General features: G+C 45.0%; 1 protein-coding gene across 1 annotated transcript in view; it reads left to right on the forward strand.

Moving 5' to 3' along the window:
* The first annotated feature begins 1,151 nt into the window (after window positions 1–1,151).
* ptprb (protein tyrosine phosphatase receptor type b) overlaps window positions 1,152–18,500 on the forward strand; it is a 36,691-nt gene continuing 19,342 nt past the window's right edge. Inside the window, exons 1-15 of the mRNA XM_027007498.2 lie at window positions 1,152–1,793; window positions 1,970–2,249; window positions 6,815–7,078; window positions 7,935–8,198; window positions 8,747–9,016; window positions 9,291–9,563; window positions 9,669–9,935; window positions 11,239–11,496; window positions 11,740–12,003; window positions 12,574–12,837; window positions 13,316–13,579; window positions 14,056–14,325; window positions 14,634–14,897; window positions 16,277–16,534; window positions 16,819–17,094. Coding sequence (XP_026863299.2) covers window positions 1,740–1,793; window positions 1,970–2,249; window positions 6,815–7,078; window positions 7,935–8,198; window positions 8,747–9,016; window positions 9,291–9,563; window positions 9,669–9,935; window positions 11,239–11,496; window positions 11,740–12,003; window positions 12,574–12,837; window positions 13,316–13,579; window positions 14,056–14,325; window positions 14,634–14,897; window positions 16,277–16,534; window positions 16,819–17,094 — 3,790 coding nt within the window. The 5' untranslated portion in view covers window positions 1,152–1,739. The remainder of the gene's footprint in view (window positions 1,794–1,969; window positions 2,250–6,814; window positions 7,079–7,934; window positions 8,199–8,746; window positions 9,017–9,290; window positions 9,564–9,668; window positions 9,936–11,238; window positions 11,497–11,739; window positions 12,004–12,573; window positions 12,838–13,315; window positions 13,580–14,055; window positions 14,326–14,633; window positions 14,898–16,276; window positions 16,535–16,818; window positions 17,095–18,500) is intronic.

The raw sequence follows: 18,500 nt of genomic DNA on the forward strand, positions 1-18,500 counted from the left end.
GTAGAGGATTTCTCCTCTAGATTCAGTTTCATGGCTCTTAGGCACAGTGACTCATTTTTCATCTTTATTGCAAATCAACATGAATGTTCAGCAAAGGAAACTGTCCAGAATAACTTCCGTAGTAGGTATTTGTAACTGGTGTAATTGTGTATATGAATGCCTTCATCATCACAGTAAGGGATGTAATCCACTGAACCCAAACAGCTAATTCGGGGTGTTTTGAACTGCCATGACTGTATAAAATACTTGATTCACCCTGCGGTCAATTCTCAAAATCAGCAAATATATTCAAGTGACTAAAATATACTGTACATAGAAACACAGTATTACAGTGTTGCCCAAGCCATAATATCTAATGTTGAGGTTCTACATACAGTGTCCATACTATGAGTCCTCTTATATCTTTAAAACTTGTAATGTGGAGAAATGTGTTTTTGTGGCTAAATCTGGGAGTTTTGCCAATTCTGACTGTCTTATACTGAACGTGTACCTATAATAGTTACTTTACTGCCATTAAACCAATTGTATCCACAGTTGTTTCTCTTGTTGATAAATCTTTTGTTTCATGGAAAACTTTACCCCACATTTTCACTCAGGCAGAATACTCAAAATGGATAAATATAGAAAAACCGAAAGTACAGCATTTGAGTGAAATCTGTACCCAAATAATTTAGAACATATTTAAATATTTAAATAAATATTTAATACTTAAATATTAGAACCTATTTAAATGAGTCTATTAACATTTTTCCCATGGTAAAAAAAATACCCCGAGTCAGGAGCTGGGTCATTGCACTGATAAAAGTCACCAAAATATTCAGGTCTGACTTATTTTTCTCCATTTGAAAAGGTTCTGTCTGCTCCTGTAGAAATTCCCTCTTAGTTTAGCTTCCATTTGACCACAGGACTGAACCCAGAAACAATGTGTGCAATATTTGATTTTAGGATAGGGAATTATACTTAGTTCTGCCTGTTTACATGTGCAGCGTAACGAAAAATAATGTTCTTAATGTATGTTATGATTCTATACAAGCATTCGAGTGAAGAGCTGTGAACTCTTAAGCCTTATCATAAAGGAACTGACAGGGCATAACACGAAGACATCTTTAAACAAAGCGGTTTGAAAAGTGTGTGTAGCTTTAACTGAGTGGCTGCTCTGTGGGGATACAGGAAGGAAAAGGGGGGTCATGCACAGATCCCACAGACAACAAAGCAGCGTGTGACCTTCAGTCCAGGGAGCAGGGAAAGTTCTGTTTCTGCGGTAGCTTCATAGCAACAGGGGAGAAGTCCTGGTCCAGCGTTTCTGTTAAAACAGCACAATCATCGTCCAGTCGGGCAGGAAGCTGAGGGACTTTTAGAAGAAAGCGTCTTGCCCTCAGAGAGTCTCATACCTCTGCTGTCTCACACCTCCGCTGTACTTGACCACATGGATCTGAACTTAAGCCTCCCTGATTGAGGATATCCGTTAGAGGCCGAACAGAGTCTGCTTGCACGCAGCTCTGGCTGCTGCTGGCCGATGAGCGTGAGAGAGCCAGTTACAGGCTCCCAAGGAGGCCCGCACGGATCGAACCCTCTCCCTTTCATAGGAGTTCTGGGAAAATTATTCCAAGGTGACCATATCCACCGCATGGGGAGCCTACATTTCCACGCATCTCTGGAACTCTTGGATTATGTTTTCAAGTGTCTCTTTAAACTGAATTTCTATTTATTAACCAAGATAATCTAATCTAGCAATCAAAATGCTGAACAATAAAGCTGTTTCTGTAGCCGTTTTGGTAGCATGTGGAATTTTGGTAAGTATTTTGAACATTAGAGTTCAAGACTATTGGAACTTTTGTGCGTACTGTAGTGGTTGTGGTGCTCTGCATCTGACTCACATTAGAGACACCACACCTGATTTTTAACAATTCATTTATAAACAAAGAAAGATCAACTCTGTGATTTTAGCTACCCTCTCCATCTCTTTCAGAGTGCAGCATTCGCAGACGATCAGCTGTGTAACGTCAGCGTTAGCAGGGCTACATCCACACCAGATTCTGTAGAACTTACACTGAACATCTCCGATGCAGCATGTCAGTTCAGAGTAGCTGTCAGGGACAGACCTGACGAGGCAGCAGACTGTCATCAGGACCCGGAAAGTGGACAAGAAGTCACATGCAAAATTAGAAATTTAGACGCTGGAACCTTGTACCACTTGGACGTGATGTCAAAGACAGATGGAGAGCAGCAAAACTTCTCGCTGCCTACCAGTAAGTCTGTTTCAGTCTGAGGAGTTCACCTTAAAGCTACGATGTTCGCTGGGGGGGACTTTTATGCGCATACTGAAGCTTGTTATTTTCCATTGAGACTCTGCTAAATGTGTAGCGTTTAGTGAAAAAAGACTGCTAGGTGTGAAGTGTTTAGTGAAAAAGACTGCTAGGTGTGAAGTGCTTACTAAAAAAAGACTGCTAGATGTGTAGTATTTAGTAAAAAAAGACTGCTATATGTATAATGTTTAGTGAAAAAAAAACTACTAGATGTGGTGTTTAGTGAAAAAGACCGCTAGGTGTGAAGTGTTTAGTAAAAAAGACCGCTAAGTGTGTAGTGTTTAGCGCTCTAGACATTTGTGGGTACTAATAATTTAATGTAAGAAAAGGCCTGGAAGGTTAGCACATTGGTGATGTCTCAGTGGTGAAGACTCAAACTCACTTCTCAAGTAATGCTGAGTGCTTAAGGTACTGGACTAGTGATCAGAAGGTTGCCAGTTCAAGTCCCACCACTGCCAAGTTGCCACTGTTGGGCCCCTGAGCAAGACCCTTAACCCTCAGTTACTCAAGTTATGTTCAGTCAGAATTGTAAGTTGCTTTGGATGAAAGTATCATCTGAATACCAAAAATACTACCCAGTTTTCCACCTGGGGATGACTTTGCCCTCTTCCATCATAGCTGATACTGAAGTTGTCTAATATACTATCAAGTGTCTGCCAGACCAAAAGTTTGAAACTTGTGGAGAAAGATTCAGTGATGTTTTCACATTCAAATGCTGTTAAACGAGGTGTTTGTTTCCGTAGTCCCACCATTTATAGTGTCCAATAATTTCCACAAGACACTTTGGCAGTATAGTTTTTATGGGCAGCAATGGATTTGGATTCATACTGAGAATGTGAAGATTTAGAGAAAGTTGAGTTTAATGAGAATTTAATGGTTCTTTATAGATAGTTTAATTAGGTGAAAAGTTTGTAATTATCTAATTATTGAACAAATTTTAAAATTGAAATATTATGATTATGGCTGTTAGTCTGAATTTTAGATGTTGCTTTTTTTTATTGTTTTGTATGTTTCTAATTATTTTCTCAATAGACAAAAACTAAAAAGATTAACATTTACCTTTACATTTGTGGGATTTAGCAGACGCTCTTATCCAGAGCGACTTACAAAAGTGCTTTGTCATTTCCTCATAGAATACATCCTAGTACAGCACAGTAGGTTAGAGTGCAACATACCAATGAACTAGAATACTGCAGAAATACAGGGATGAATGCTGATCCCTAGAAGTACAAAATACATATAATCTCTCTCTCAGACAACACTCTGCAATAAACAATAAGTACTAGAGTTTTTTAAACAACATCAGTGTAATAATCAATACCCTACAATAAGTATTAATTTGGTTAGTCAATATGGGAGCAGGGTCAGTTGTCATTTATATGTTCCACAAATAGATGGGTCTTCAGTCTGTGTTTGAAGACTGCAAGGGACTCTGCTGTCCAGACAGCAAGTGGGAGTTCATTCCACCATCTTGGAGCCAGGACAGGAAATAGTCTTGATGCTTGTCTTCTATGAGACCTGAAGCAAGGTATTTCAAGCCGAGGTTCGAAGTACTCGAGGTACGGCTCGGCTTTGTAGGCAAGCATCAAGGTTTTAAATCTGATGCGTGCAGCTACTGGAAGCCAAGTAGTTACATTTACAGCATTTAGCAGACGCTCTTATCCAGAGTGACTTAGAAAGTACTTTGTCATTTACTCATAGAATACATCCTAGTACAGTACAGTAGCTTAGAGTCCAATATACCAATGAACTAGAATACTGTAGAATACAGGGATCAATGCTGATGACTAGAAGTACAAAACACATATAAGCTCTATAACAGACAACAATAAGTGCAATAAACAATAAACAATAAGTACTAGAGATAGTTGACATAAGAGAAGGGTCAGGGGTCATTTAAATACTCTACAAATAGATGGGTCTTCAGTCCATGTTTGAAGACTGCAAGATCACTGTATTATCACTGTCATCACAAATCTTTGTATTATTGTGCATGAGCCCATACTTATCTCGACATTTCAAGAGATGTATATGAGGTATGTATGAGTCTTAATGTGTGTGTGTGTGTGTGTGTGTGTGTGTGTATGTGCGTGCGTGTATGTGCGTGCGTGCGTATGTGTGTGCATGCGTGTGTGCAGGCGTGTGCGCGTGCGTGCCTGTTTGTGCGTGTGTGTGTGTGCGTGCGTGTGCGTGTGTGCGCGTGCATGTGTGTGTGTGTGTATGTATGTGTGCGCGTGTGTGTGTTTGTGTATGTATGTGTGTGTGTGTGTGCGCGCGCATGTGTATGTGCGCGTGCGTGCGTGTGTGCATGTATGTGCATGCGTGTGTGTGTGCATGTGTGTGTGTGTGCATGTGTGCATGCCTGTATGTGCGTGCGTGTCTGTGTGTGCGTGTGTGTGCGCGCGTGTGTGTGTGTGTGCGCGTGTGTGTGCGCGCGCGCGTGTGTGTGTGTGTGTGTATTTGGATTGGCTCCAAAACAGAAGTCTGAGTATTTCCAGACTGTTGGTCCCCCTCCCTGCCCTTTCCCACCCTATTGTTCTTTTGTCCTGAAGGAAATGAGTTGTGGGGTGGGGTGGGGGGGTGGTGGTGGTGTGCTATTAGGTGGCTTGTGCTCTGTTTTGATTGGAGGTTTGCTTGGCTCCTGACCCTCACAGCATGCTCCCTTATTCTTTCACCTGGACCTCACTGATAATCGCATATCAGTGGGCCACTCCCAGACTCTAAAAATACCTCCCTACCAGTGCCGTTTACATAGTCTGCACACTCTACCACTGTACACTCCACAGTAGTTTACACTGCACACTGTAGAACTGTAAACCTCACAGTAGTTTACACTACACACTGTAGCACTGTAAACTTCACAGTAGTTTACACTGCGCACTCTACCGCTGCACACTCCACTGTAGTTTACACTGAAGACTTGACCATTGCAGACTCTACCACTGTAAACTCCACTGTAGTTTACACTGTAGGCTTTACCAATGTAAACTGCATGGTAGTTTATGCAGTAAACTCTACTACTGCAGAAGTATAGCCAGAAGTCTCCAAGACAAAGGTTTTGAGGCCCAGTGTACACAACAGTTGCACTTCCCAAAGCATTTATTAAATGCCCATTAATTGTTTGACTCAATCTGATAAGAAATAATATGATATTGAAATCCAATTAAAATATCAGTGTTAGAAATTAGAAAGACGAGTCTTAGCACATATGAACAGAAGTGAGATCACGTCATGGCACTTCACTTCGTGTCACGTCACTTTATGTCACTTCACAGCTACATGTCAAAAAGTCCCTTTGCTTTCAGCACTAACAGGCACCTTTAGCTCTGTAAAAGTCACAGCCTAGTAGCAACGTTACAATAACTCATCCAGTTTGTATTTGAGACGCCAGGGAGGGAGAGTTGGAGGAGTTCTAGCACATCAGTGGTTCCTGTGCCCTGGACCTGCCCTTTATCAAGAAAGGGCCTCCTTCCCTCTCTCGCGTTCTCACAATGGCTTCTCGACAGGCCCCACAGCACCCAGCCAGTGCTGACATTCTTTACACAAAACAGAACAATCTTATCGGGTTCCCCCATCACACATGTGCTCTCTGCCCTGGTGTGCTCCCTCTCTCTCACACGCGTGCTCTCTGCCCTGGTGTGCTCTCTCTTTCTCACACGCGTGCTCTCTGCCCTGGTGTGCTCTCTCTCTCTCACACACGCGTGCTCTCTGCCCTGGTGTGCTCTCTCTTTCTCACACGCGTGCTCTCTCTCACACACATGCGTGTTCTCTACCCTGGTATGCTCTCTCTCCCACACGCATGCTCTCTGCCCTGGTGTGCTCTCTCTCACACACACGCGTGCTTTCTGCCTTGGTGTGCTCTCTTTCTCACACACGCGTGCTCTCTCTCACACACACGCGTGCTCTCTACCCTGGTGTGCTCTCTCTCTCTCACACGCGTGCTCTCTCTCACACACACGCGTGCTTTCTGCCTTGGTGTGCTCTCTTTCTCACACACGCGTGCGCTCTCTCACACGCACACGTGCTCTCTACCCTGGTGTGCTCTCTCTCTCTCACACGCGTGCTCTCTCTCACACACACGCGTGCTCTCTGCCTCGGTGTGCTCTCTCTCTCTCACACGTGTGCTCTCTGCCCTGGTGTGCTCTCTCTCTCTCTCTCTCTCTCTCTCTCTCTCTCTCTCTCTCTCACACGTGTGCTCTCTGCCCTGGTGTGCTCTCTCTCACACACGTGCACTCTCCTTTCCTCACTTTCCTCCACTGTTGTAACAGAGCTGTCATTGGCTAGAATTTTTCCACTATGGTAAAATAAGACTGAAGGTTAACCACAGTGTGCGAACCAAACCACCAACGGACTTGGTTGAGTTGGATGGAGTTGGATTAATGTTAAATTAATTAACATTATGTTATATCAAAGCAATGCTTTTGGAGTGGTTCTGCATTAACTAGCCAAGAACATTTGTTGATGTTAACGCATGGCTGCTACTATGTGTACCTGTTTGCCTAACACAGGACCCTCACCCGTGCAGGATGTTCAGGTGATGAGAAACATGGAAACCCTCAGTCTTTCCTGGAAACCTGGCAAGGGCATACAAGAGCAGTTTCGAATCCTTCTCAGAGAGAGCAAGAATCCAGGATCCACCTGGAACGCCACTGTAGACAATGCCACGACCTCATATGCGTTGGACGGCCTGATCCCTGGACGTCTGTACAACATCAGTGTCATCACAGAGTCAGCAGGGCTGCATAACTCTGTCTCCATTCAAGCACAGACAGGTAGAGCTCCTTCACAGCCCCTGTGAAGCTTGGCGCCAAATCTCGGCTGCTAAGTACCTCCACGGGCCTAAAAAAGTAAAGAAACGTGCTTAACCTGAGTCTGGAGATAGACAACCTCATGGCTTTATGCAGAATAGAAGAGGAATTTTTCTGTTTGCTTCCTTCATTCTTTCCCATGTGTGTGTGTGTGTGTGTGTGTGTGTGTGTGTGTGTGTGTGTGTGTGTGTGTGTGTGTGTGTGTGTGTGTGTGTGTGTGTGTGTATGTGTGTGTGCGCACGCACACATGTTTGTGTGACCTTTTTCCACGATATTCCAGGCACCTGAGTGAATGCCCCACTCTCTCTCTTTCCTGTGGTGTAGAGAGGAAGCTTACCCTTCATACCCCTAGGCTGTGACACCACTTTACTGAGTCAATTACACCTTCATACTCTTTCAAATGCTCTGGCTTCTTAAGCCATGACCCTGGCCCCACCCACAAAAACATCAGCTTTCGAGCATTTCACCAGCTACAGTTCCTCTCGTTTCTGAACACACTGCAAGAGTTCAGGCATCGCCATAGTTACAGCACCTCACTCAAAAGATGCATCTATCAAGAGTTTATGACCCCTAACACAGAACACCGTGATAAAGTGGTAAAGTGCTCTTGACTCCATAGTACACTGAAACACTGAAAAGATAACCAAAAATTGGGGAAAATTAGCACAGCACAGAGTAGTCTTCTGTACAACTCAGTGATAACAAGCACCATGTTAACCACCACCACAGTGCGAAATGAATCAAGCACAGAAGAGCAGCTGTAAGATAAACCTCTTAATTATGAAATTCCGCTCACCCAATCGGTCTGTTGTCTCTGCAGTTCCTGCCAGGGTCTCGAACGCACTCCTGGAGAACAGTGGACCTGGGACCGGTCTTAAGGTCTCCTGGGATCAAGCCCGTGGAGATGTGGACGGCTACCTGGTCCAGCTTCAAGGTCCCGGTCCATCTCTACAGCAGAGAATGCTGTCCCCACAAGGCAGAGAAACTCTGTTTGACCACCTGAGTCCCGGCCATGCCTACCACGTGTCGATCTTCACCAGGAGTGGGGATCTGACCAATCAGCTGAATGTGACCGGCAGCACTGGTGAGTAATGCTGGAGCTCATTGGGCTAGCTTCCAGACCTAGTCCAGACTAAGCCAAACCCTTCTAATAGTGAAACACAGTGCTCTGTGACACAAGACACCGTTGTGGTCTGACATCCTGCTGCATGAGCTGTGAAAACGTCAGGGCGTTGAGGTGTAATTCACAGACTTCTGTTGGCTATGTAAAGAGACATGTTTCACCTTGGCCTTGACAACGTGTGGTTTTCTGTGGAAGTTCTCCCACAGCAGCAAGATGAGGGCAAGGTGGTGTGAGAGACTTGGAGGAAACTCCACCCATGTTCTGCTTACTCTGAAAACCAACAAAACGTCAGCAGCAAAATGCTACACAAGGACCAAAACAATGTGATCCCACCATGAAAAAATCTAAATCAAAACAGGGCAGAGTTGGAAGAGTCCGCGTAGAACAGTTGTGACTACTACCACTCCTTTACGTCACCGTCCTTGTTCAAACGCTTCATATGGTTTTTGTGTGTGTTGTTTTCCTGATTGTCTGGCATCAGTTGCTGTTTCCCTGTATGTCACTGGCAGCCCCAGAGAAGGTCTCCCAGCTAACAATGAAGAGCCTGACTGAGCAAGGTCCACTGAAGATCAGCTGGGCACCCCCTGCAGGAGAGTGGGAGCAGTACCGTGTGATGCTCTTTAATGGCAGCGAGACGCTGGTTAACGAGACTGCACGGAAGCAGACGACAGAGTTCAGCTTTGCTGGAGTAAGCGTACAGCCAGGAAGGACGTACAAAGCGGCGGTCAGCGTAGAGAGCAGGGGCCTGTCCAGTACGGCCTACTGCCACGGGGGGACAGGTGACCAAGCTTATCACTCTAACTAGTAACAGAGTCAAACATGCATAAAAAACGGAGATCATTTAGTTCAAATGCCTGTGTTTGAATGGACAAAAATAAATGTTTTTTGCATAAACATAGAAATAAGTAAATTATTGTTTATTATAATTTTTTAAAATCCTTTATATTGCAATTCAGTAGCCTAGGTAATAAACCTGCTTTCACGTGTTTGGCAGTCCTAAAATGCCACATAGTCTTCGTCTGATTGGTGGACTGTCATCTTCTTCTCTGTCAGATCCACCCCCTGTGTCCCACCTCCACATCCATCACGCGGATGAGACCACCCTCAGCGCACTTTGGGAGCACAGCCCAGGGTCTTGGTCTCGTGACGGCTATATCGTCGAACTTTTCAACGCCAATGGTTCCACTGCTATTCAGACTCGTACGTTAGAAAGGCAGATGAGGGAGTGCACTTTTAACGTACTCACGCCTGGGCGACTGTACAACATCGCTGTGACGACCACCAGTGGGGACCTCAGGAGATCTGCTACGGTGGAAGGGAGGACACGTAAGACCGTGTTATGAGTGCTATGTAGATCTGACCTAAAACAGAGCAACTAAAGAGACTACAGTGTCAATCCCTGCGAGCTATAACTGAGCTATCTGTCCGCAGTGCCCCAGGAAGTGACACGCCTCAAGCTAGACAATATGCACACCACTGACTCTCTCCAAGCCAGCTGGGAAAAGCCTCCAGGAGATCTAGACTACTATCAGGTGCTGCTGCTGTACAATAACAAGGCCGTTTACAACACCAGTGTCCCGGCTAACAGCACCTCAGTCCACCTTCCGGGTCTGAGGGCAGGAGCTTCATACAGGCTGCTGGGAATCACAGTCAGCGGGGAACAGGTCTCCAAGCAGGCTGTGGCCGAGTGCCACACAGGTAACTACTGATCGCACAACAGCGTAGCACTGTTAGGAGCCAGGGGTATCCAGAGAGTATCCAGGGGTATCCAGGTGTATCCAGGGGTTATAAAGGGGGTACGCAGGAAGTATCTGGGGGTTATCCAAAGTGTTTTCTAAAGTCATTGTCATTTAAAAGCTACTTTGATCTTTAAAGATTTTTATAGATTATTCAACACTGAAAAAAGCTGGATGGGCTAAAAAATGTTTTCGTCAGTTTGTCATATTTGAAAGTAAAGTCAGTGAGCAGAGACAGGAAGTGCTGGGGCCCCCTGACACCTTTCAGCTTCAGTGTCCTGACTGACCTTCAGACATTGTAAGAGCCCCGTGCTCAGAACCGAATGATGGAACCGAGGTCATGACACTCTGACCTATTGACCTGCCATTTTGAGTGCTTGCATTCCCAATGTAAAATATATATGTTTTTGGAACTTATCTGCTGATCTACAAATGGCACTGAAATGAAAATAAGATATCAGAAAATCAGAAATAATGAAGAAATTATTTCTGTAGATTAGTTTAATGTGTAAAGTTGAAGTTAGGTTATGTATCTGCTCTTATAACAACAAAAGATTTTCAGCCATTGTCCTGAGAAATTAAACATATGATAAAATCTCTGCAAAACAATATGCCTCTTTCAAATACGAATGGGAATCTCAGGAATTTCAGGAAGTTCTGGAGAGGAAAAAAAAAGCCAAAGACTTTATCAAAGTCTTCCTGGCTGGACTCAATGGTTTTCCCATAGAACAAAGAGGCTATTTTCAGCTGCAGACCTCCAGTCTTAATGAAGTCCAGAAAGACAACCCAAACAAGGCTGGCGACCAGTCCCACTTTCACCCTGCATGGGGAATACACCCGCTGAAGACCCAGAGCGCCACTATTCAGTCTCTGGTGACACTAAACTAAACCGACAAAACAGATTGACATGCAATAAATATAGAAACTGTCCAGTGAAGGAACATTATGGTATAGTGAACCCAGAGTACTATGTATATGTTTAATTTATACTGAATATTCAGTCAAATATATATTGAATATTCAGTCAAATATGCATTGAATATTGAATCAAATACTAGTGAAATTTTGGGCTGAATGTGCAGCTAAAATCTCTTCTTTTTTTAGATAATAATAAATCATAAATAGTCTGATATCTTGTATATAAATGATTTCAGAAGCACTTTGCCTGCACAGCGAATGAAGGAACTCTTTTCCTGTGCCAAACATGCATAATATATATATTCATAAAATTTAAATGCATAAACTTTCCCCCTCTTGTCTTCTAGTGCCTGCCGCCGTTGCCACGGTAACGGTCAGTAACCACGGACGCTCGGACTTTCTTAACGTGTCGTGGACAGCAGCAGTGGGAGACGTGGACAATTACCAGGTCATCCTCAAAGACCGCAGCTGGACTTTACACACGCTCACCGTGACCAAGGTTGGCTCGGAATTCAGCAGCCTCGTGCCGGGCCGACTGTACAGCATCTCCGTCAGCTCGTCCAGTGGGGGTTATAGAAATGCCACAGAGGTCCAAGCAAGGACACGTGAGTCAACGCTGATCTCCACACAGGCACAATTATCCAGGAGCCAAGAACTGCCCCTGCGTGGCGTGAGCAGCGTTTGAGTGCATTAGTGCAGGCGGACTCGTTAAACTGAGCACAGATCGTGATGAAAAAGAAGAATCAGACAAACACAGAACAGAGCAGATTAGAACAGCCAACTCGTTGAACAAATTCGTGTCGTTTTTAAGGGGTTGTAAGTTCCGTCAACGTCGTTCTTGCACACAGAACCCTCTGCAGTCCAGAACCCCAATGCCACCCATTTAGCCCAGGAGCGCACTCTAAAGGTCTACTGGAACCACGCGGCTGGAGACTACGACCATTACAGCGTCGCGATCTGGCACAAAGACGAGCTCGTGCAGAACCAGACGGTGAACAGGGGTCGGAATGACTGCGTGTTCGGTGGTCTGGTACCTGGTCGTCTTTACACGGTCACCGTCAGCACCTGCAGTGGAGAGTACGAGTCCAGAGTTTCCACCGAGGGACGAACATGTGGGTCTTTTATCGTGTTCTCCGCTCTCATATCGTGTTCTCCATTCTCATATAAAGTTTATCTATCTATCTATCTATCTATCTATCTATCTATCTATCTATCTATCTATCTATCTATCTATCTATCTATCTATCTATCTATCTATCTATCTATCTATCTATCTATCTATCTATCTATCTATCTATCTATCTAGTTACAATAATACTATAACTTACAACGAGTCTCTCATGTTCACTTTCTGTTATATACTCTGTTATATGCTGTTATAACTGAGTAACAGTGCCAGCTTGTGGATTTTAATATGAACAACTTGTCATGACTGAACACAAGATGGCACTAATTAATTTCAGAAGCCCTGTTAAAAACTATTGGCAGGAATATACATAATATCATATATAAGAAGCTTGCATGGTCATGTTTAATTTTAAGGTTACCATTTATAAAACATAGTACAGTCATATAAAACATTTCTAAATCATAGCACAGTCATAAAATAGCTGAGAGGCAAGACTTATTTTCATTGTAGGCCTGCCCAACACGCTTCCTAATGTCGGTGCTCTGTCGTGCAGTACCAGCAGCAGTGGGGGCACTGACTCTTGCCGAGAGTGGAACCACGTACCTGCGCGTGACTTGGGAAGCCACGCTGGGTGACGTGGATCACTACGAGGTGCAGATCCTCTTCAACGACACGCGAGTTTTCTCAGCGCAACGACTGAACAGCACAACACGCGAGCATCGCTTCTCCCCTCTGGAGCCTGGCTACCTCTACAGAATAGTGGTGTCCACGGTCAGCGGGGCATACTTGCAGGTCCGGGTCATCGAGGGCCACACTGGTAAGGGTGATACTTACACGCCAACGTACACGATAGTTTCAGTTGTGCTGTTGCTGGAGCTAGATTACAGAAGGCCAGGGATTTTCTCTCATGTTCTCTGGAGTGTGTGCAGGGTTAGGATTAGGGTTAGGATCAGTCCATGTCAGTAATAGCAATTATCATTAGAAAATATCCAGACACATAAACTGCAAACTGCATTATTTGGGTTTCATACACTAAGCAACAAAGTAAATGTTGTGTGATGAAGACTTAAGCAAGAGAAGCAAGTAGGGTGGCATATGGCCCAGAGAGCATCAGTTATCGAGTGGCACTGAGTGGCACTGAGTGGCATTGAGTGGCATTGAGTGGCACTGAGTGGCACTGAGTGGCATTGAGTGGCATTTGGCATCGAGTGGCATTGAGTGGCATTGGGTGGCATTGAGTGGCATTGAGTGGCACTGAGTGGCATTGAGTGGCGCACCTCTCTTCTCCCTTACAGTGCCCAGCCGGGTGGAGAAGCTTCAGCTCATCCCTGGTGACTTCAGTGGGACTCTGAGGGCCACGTGGAGCCCTGGAGCTGGAGACATGGACTTCTACATAGTCTCTCTACTGCAGAACGCGCATGTGCAGCGCACACTTCACCTCCCCAAGATGGAGAACCAGACTGACTTCGAGGTTCTTGTGCCTGGTCAGTTGTACACAGTCACTGTACAGACAGTGAGTGCAGAATTGACCAACAGCAGCACAGCCAGTGGGCGAACAGGTGAGATATATACCAGGTGATATAATACACCAGGTGAGATATATACCAGGTGAGATATACACCAGGTGGGATATATATACCAGGTGAGATAATATACCAGGTGAGATAATACACCAGGTGAGATATATACCAGGCACTGTTAGCTACAATTTAGCTACAATTTGATAGGCAAATCCAGACTCTCACGTAGTATCAAAGTCTGTTAGACTCAGTAGAAACTCAGTAGAAAATCGACTCTGTAGGAGATTAACTCTGTAGGTCAGATTAACTCTGTAGGAGATTGACTCTAAATGTCAGATTAACTCTGAAGGTCAGATTAACTCTGTAGGAGATTGATTGAAGGTCAGATTAAGCCTGTAGGTCAGATTAACTGTGTAGGAGATCGACTCTGTAGCCAGGTTCCCTGGCTGCACATTGCCAAAATGCATTTCATGTTCATGTCTTGCATCGTGTGTGTGTGTGTGTGTGTTCCACAGTTCCCTCCAGTGTGAAAGCTCTTCAGGCGGACAGTGAGCGCACTACACACAGTCTGACAGCCAGCTGGGAGGCAGCGGGGGGTGTACTGGACGGGTACCAGGTCCAGCTGCTGAACGAGACCGAGGCCGTGGTAGCCAGCGTCACAGAGCCTGCTGGCATCACACGCCACCTGTTTGAGGGTCTCACCCCCGGGAGGGTCTATAGTGTGCACGTCAGAACACTCAGCAACTCCACACACAGCAGGAACGTCGTAGCAAAGGGACAGACACGTGAGAACTACCTCTTTATTTCACAGCCTGAGAGGAACCCACTACATGATCAAAGACATTGTATTCCTCATTGTCCTACAAATGAGTAACTCATTTGCTTCTAATCAACTATATAAACCACTGAAGACCACTATATAGACCACTATAGACCACCGTAAACCACTATAGACCACCATATAGACCACTAAAGACCACTATATAGATCACTATATCACTATAAACCATATCACGCTGGCACTAGCCCAGGTCAAGGGCATCATCAACACGTGCATGTTGGTGAGAAACAGCACCCTCTGCTGTCTCCACAGGCCCAGCTGCAGTTACAGGCCTGCACGTGCTTTCCCAGCGCACCAGTGAGCTCACCTTCTGCTGGAACGCGTCCGATGGCTGGGTGGACCACTATGACCTGCACCTGTACAGCGAAGACGAGACCCTGCAGGACCACAGGAGGGTGGGAGCGAGAGAGCATGGCTGTAGTTTCCCCCACCTGCTGCCTGGCACGCTCTACAAGCTGGTGGTGGTTAGCAAGAGTAGAGGGCTCAGCAGTGACTCGGCTCTGTGGGCACGCACAGGTGAGAAGACGTATCGGTAACGACTCACCAGATACTACCAGAGATAAAAAATAATCTCTAACAAGTTACCAGAAACTACCAGAGATAAGAATAATCCCTAACAACTCACCAGATACTACCAGAGATAAGAGTAATCTCTAACAATTTACCAGATACTACCAGAGATGAGAATAATCCCTAACGAGTTACCAGATACTACCAGAGATAAGAATAATCCCTAACGAGTTACCAGATACTACCAGAGATAAGGATAATCCCTAACGCATTACCAGATACCACCAGAGATAAGAATAATCTCTGAGTTAACAGCTACTACCAGAGATAAACATAATCTCTAACGAGTTACCAGATACTACCAGAGATAAGAATAATAGCTAATGAGTTATTAACTACTACCAGAGTCCCTAATGATCATCCACCAGCACTACCAGTATAAATGAGTGGCATTTTGCCAGTTCCCATGTCGACTTTGTTCACTGTACAAGCATACCATACTCTCCCCCCACAGAGATGTGCAATCATGGAAAAACATGGAATTTCTGAGTTCAATTCCCAGTGAAAGACAAACACTTTTATTCAAAATTAATTTTAAAAATAACTAAAATGTTTTTTGGTTAATATGTTCAAGGTTATGTATTGCTGTACATAGTAGTTTGTTGCAGTATGCACAGTAATATACTCATAACCCTCATAAAGATGAAAACGGCTCATACATATTTCCAAACCCCTAATTGCATTTGACAGTTGTGTTAGCTGATGTCACCTGTCACCATTATGGCTGTCTGCTCTCTTTCCCACATTAGCACTGTAGAATCATGCAACATGCTTTCAGTTTCATAGCTCAGTACACGCTATCTACATGCAAATGAAAGGCATGGGGTCATTACTCTTGATATGTTTCCCTAGAGCCTTCGATAGTTCACACATTTACAGCACACTTACTTCTTAAGTTTGATCTGTCTACAGGACACACGTCTTTGTTTCGAAAAATGACATGACACTATCAGTGAAATCTAAGCACTCAGATTATTGACTGAGGGGGATTTTTAATAGAGGTTTGGAATTATGACTAGTTTTCTCTCAAAAAAAGGCAAGGCACTTGAGTCCAAGGAGTATATATGCAATCAAATATTATCGAATGTAAAAATAGATGCTGAAATAGATGTCAGTCTACCTTTGTGCTCAGGAAGAAGAATATTATTACTGTACAGTGTGTTATTAGTAGTTATTAGTAATAGTTAGTACTACTATTAGTAGTAGTTATTAGCTGCTGTAGTACTTTTTTCTTAATCTGGAGTACTGGATTGGGTTGGCCTGAGACCACCTCTCTCTCTCTCTTTCTCTCTTTCTCTCTCTCTCTTGCTCTCTCTCTCTCTCAGTTCCTGCCCCAGCCAAGGACTTAAAGGTTGACAGTCGGGGTCACTCGGGCAGCCTGTGGTTGACGTGGATGCGTGCCCCCGGGAGCCTGGGGGGATATGTGGTGACTCTGGAGGCTTCGGGTCAGCCACAGCAGAGGCTGGAGCCCGAGCGCACTGATGCAGTCTTCCAGAACCTTCTGCCTGGCCGCCTGTACACTGCCATCGTGCTGAGCTGGAGTGGGAACCTGACTAACACAGCCACGGCTGTGGGACGCACGGGTCTGTCTCACACAGGAACACCCAGGCACAAAGCATGCAAACATCATGGGAAAGTCTTTCTCCTTTGCTGTCTGTATTACCAACAGAACACACAGTGGTTATGAATGCTGAAGAACATGTGACACTGTCTTGCGTTATGTTCACCAATCAGTCTGGTCGTTGTTGAACTTTTGTGAATTAGTCATTTCTGTCCTTTCCTCGTGCGCGCCACTGTTGATGTGTGTCGCACCGAGGTTTTGCCCCAGGGCTGCCCGGTTTAAGGAGCTCTCTCTGTCTGTGTTCAGTCCCTGAGCCGCCGTCATCTCTGTCGCTCAAAGACGTGGGCCAGGATGGCATGGTGGAGGTGACCTGGCATGCCCCCGTGCGTGGAGACTACGACAGCTTCCAGGTGAAGTGGCAGCCACAGGACATGCTGTCCCAGTCGACCCCCAACCCCACCCGGTGTCTGCTCAGTGGGCTTTACCCTGGACGCATGTACAACATCAGCCTTTGCACGGTGAGCGGGGGGCCGCCCGGGCCAGTGATCTACAGCTCACCCGTCTACCACGCCATAAGGACCGGTGAGTGTGCCATAGCTGAGGCCCCTACCCCACTTCCTGCCCACCCTGGCACAGCTGTTGGCTGGAAGCTGGCAGAGGCCTCCTATAAAGCTGGCATTTAAAATGATACATTCTTTAAACTTTAAGACTGAGAAACTGAGAGTTTAGGCAGGACAACGCAGAGCTCTGTGTACTGTATTGTCAGGATCTAAAAGCGTAACCAAAACAGAGGGACAGAACCCTCTTTACTCAACGGTGTAACGAAGAATCGAAAAACCTAAACAAAAGGGAAAAACATTCCAAATGTAGTAAAATGTAAAACTGATGCTGTATAATTCTATATGTTATCAGGCAGGTTTTCTACTTTGCAGTCTTTTTTTTTTAAATAAACTTTGTAATCTGTGTAGCGTATAAACAGAGCTGTGCAGAACCAATGAACTCCTCTACCAACTAATGGAACAAACATTAAACTGATTCTTGTCCTCAGAACTGAACATTTGATCAAGCCTCAGTATGGATTTCATCTCCCTTACATACTATTGATCTTGAAGACATGTGTGAAGATTTGAGCGATTTATGTTTTCCAAAAAGAGCACACACACACCCGTGCACATGCATGCACACACACACACACTCACACACACTAAGAGTGTTAATATATCACCACTGCTGTCTCTGATGAAGACGGCATGGCCTCCACAATCCTCTCACTGGGACTCAGTAAAGCTCGAATGTGTCAGCTTCTAACTTTTGAGGACACAACTTGAGGTCACCATTTTTGGAGATATGAGCACACAAATCCTGATCTTTTTTATTTATAAGCATGAATGTAGGGCAGGTTTGTGTCTCTTTCATGCAGCGTGGATTCCTTCATTGAGGTGCTGCTTGGTGACTATTGGCCCTGGTTATGGAGTACTATGAAGTGGCCACTAGAGGGCGCATTGAACCGGAAAGCCATGTTAGAAAGGCCCGTGTTGTGTAGACAGTCGATTTAAGGTCACTATTAAAAAAGTTTTATCCTTATAAATTTTATTCGTCTGTCACGCTGAAGAGGTGAAGCGTTTGGTGGTTTTGACCTCACAAAATGTATCAACATCCTGCCTGAGCAGTCAGACAACCTCAAATCCTGAATTAGGGTTAGCATAGATGCTTTTGTGTGTGTGGATGGAGATAGAGAGAAGGAGAGGAGACCTGTGTGTGTGTGTGTGTGTGTGTGTGTGTGTGTGTGTGTGTGTGTGTGTGTGTGTGTGTGTGTGTGTGCGCGCGCGCGCATGTGCTTGTGTGTGTGTGTGTGTGTGTGTGTGTGTGTGTGTGTGTGCATGTGTGTGTTACAGGGCAGTTCAGGCCCTTGTTTTTTGAAGTTCTTAATGAAATCCCCCTGAGTCTGAGTTTGCTCTTTAGAGATGCAGTTGGAATAAGAGGAGCAC

This window comes from Electrophorus electricus, chromosome 7, assembly GCF_013358815.1.
Source record: "Electrophorus electricus isolate fEleEle1 chromosome 7, fEleEle1.pri, whole genome shotgun sequence".
NCBI lineage: Eukaryota > Metazoa > Chordata > Actinopteri > Gymnotiformes > Gymnotidae > Electrophorus > Electrophorus electricus.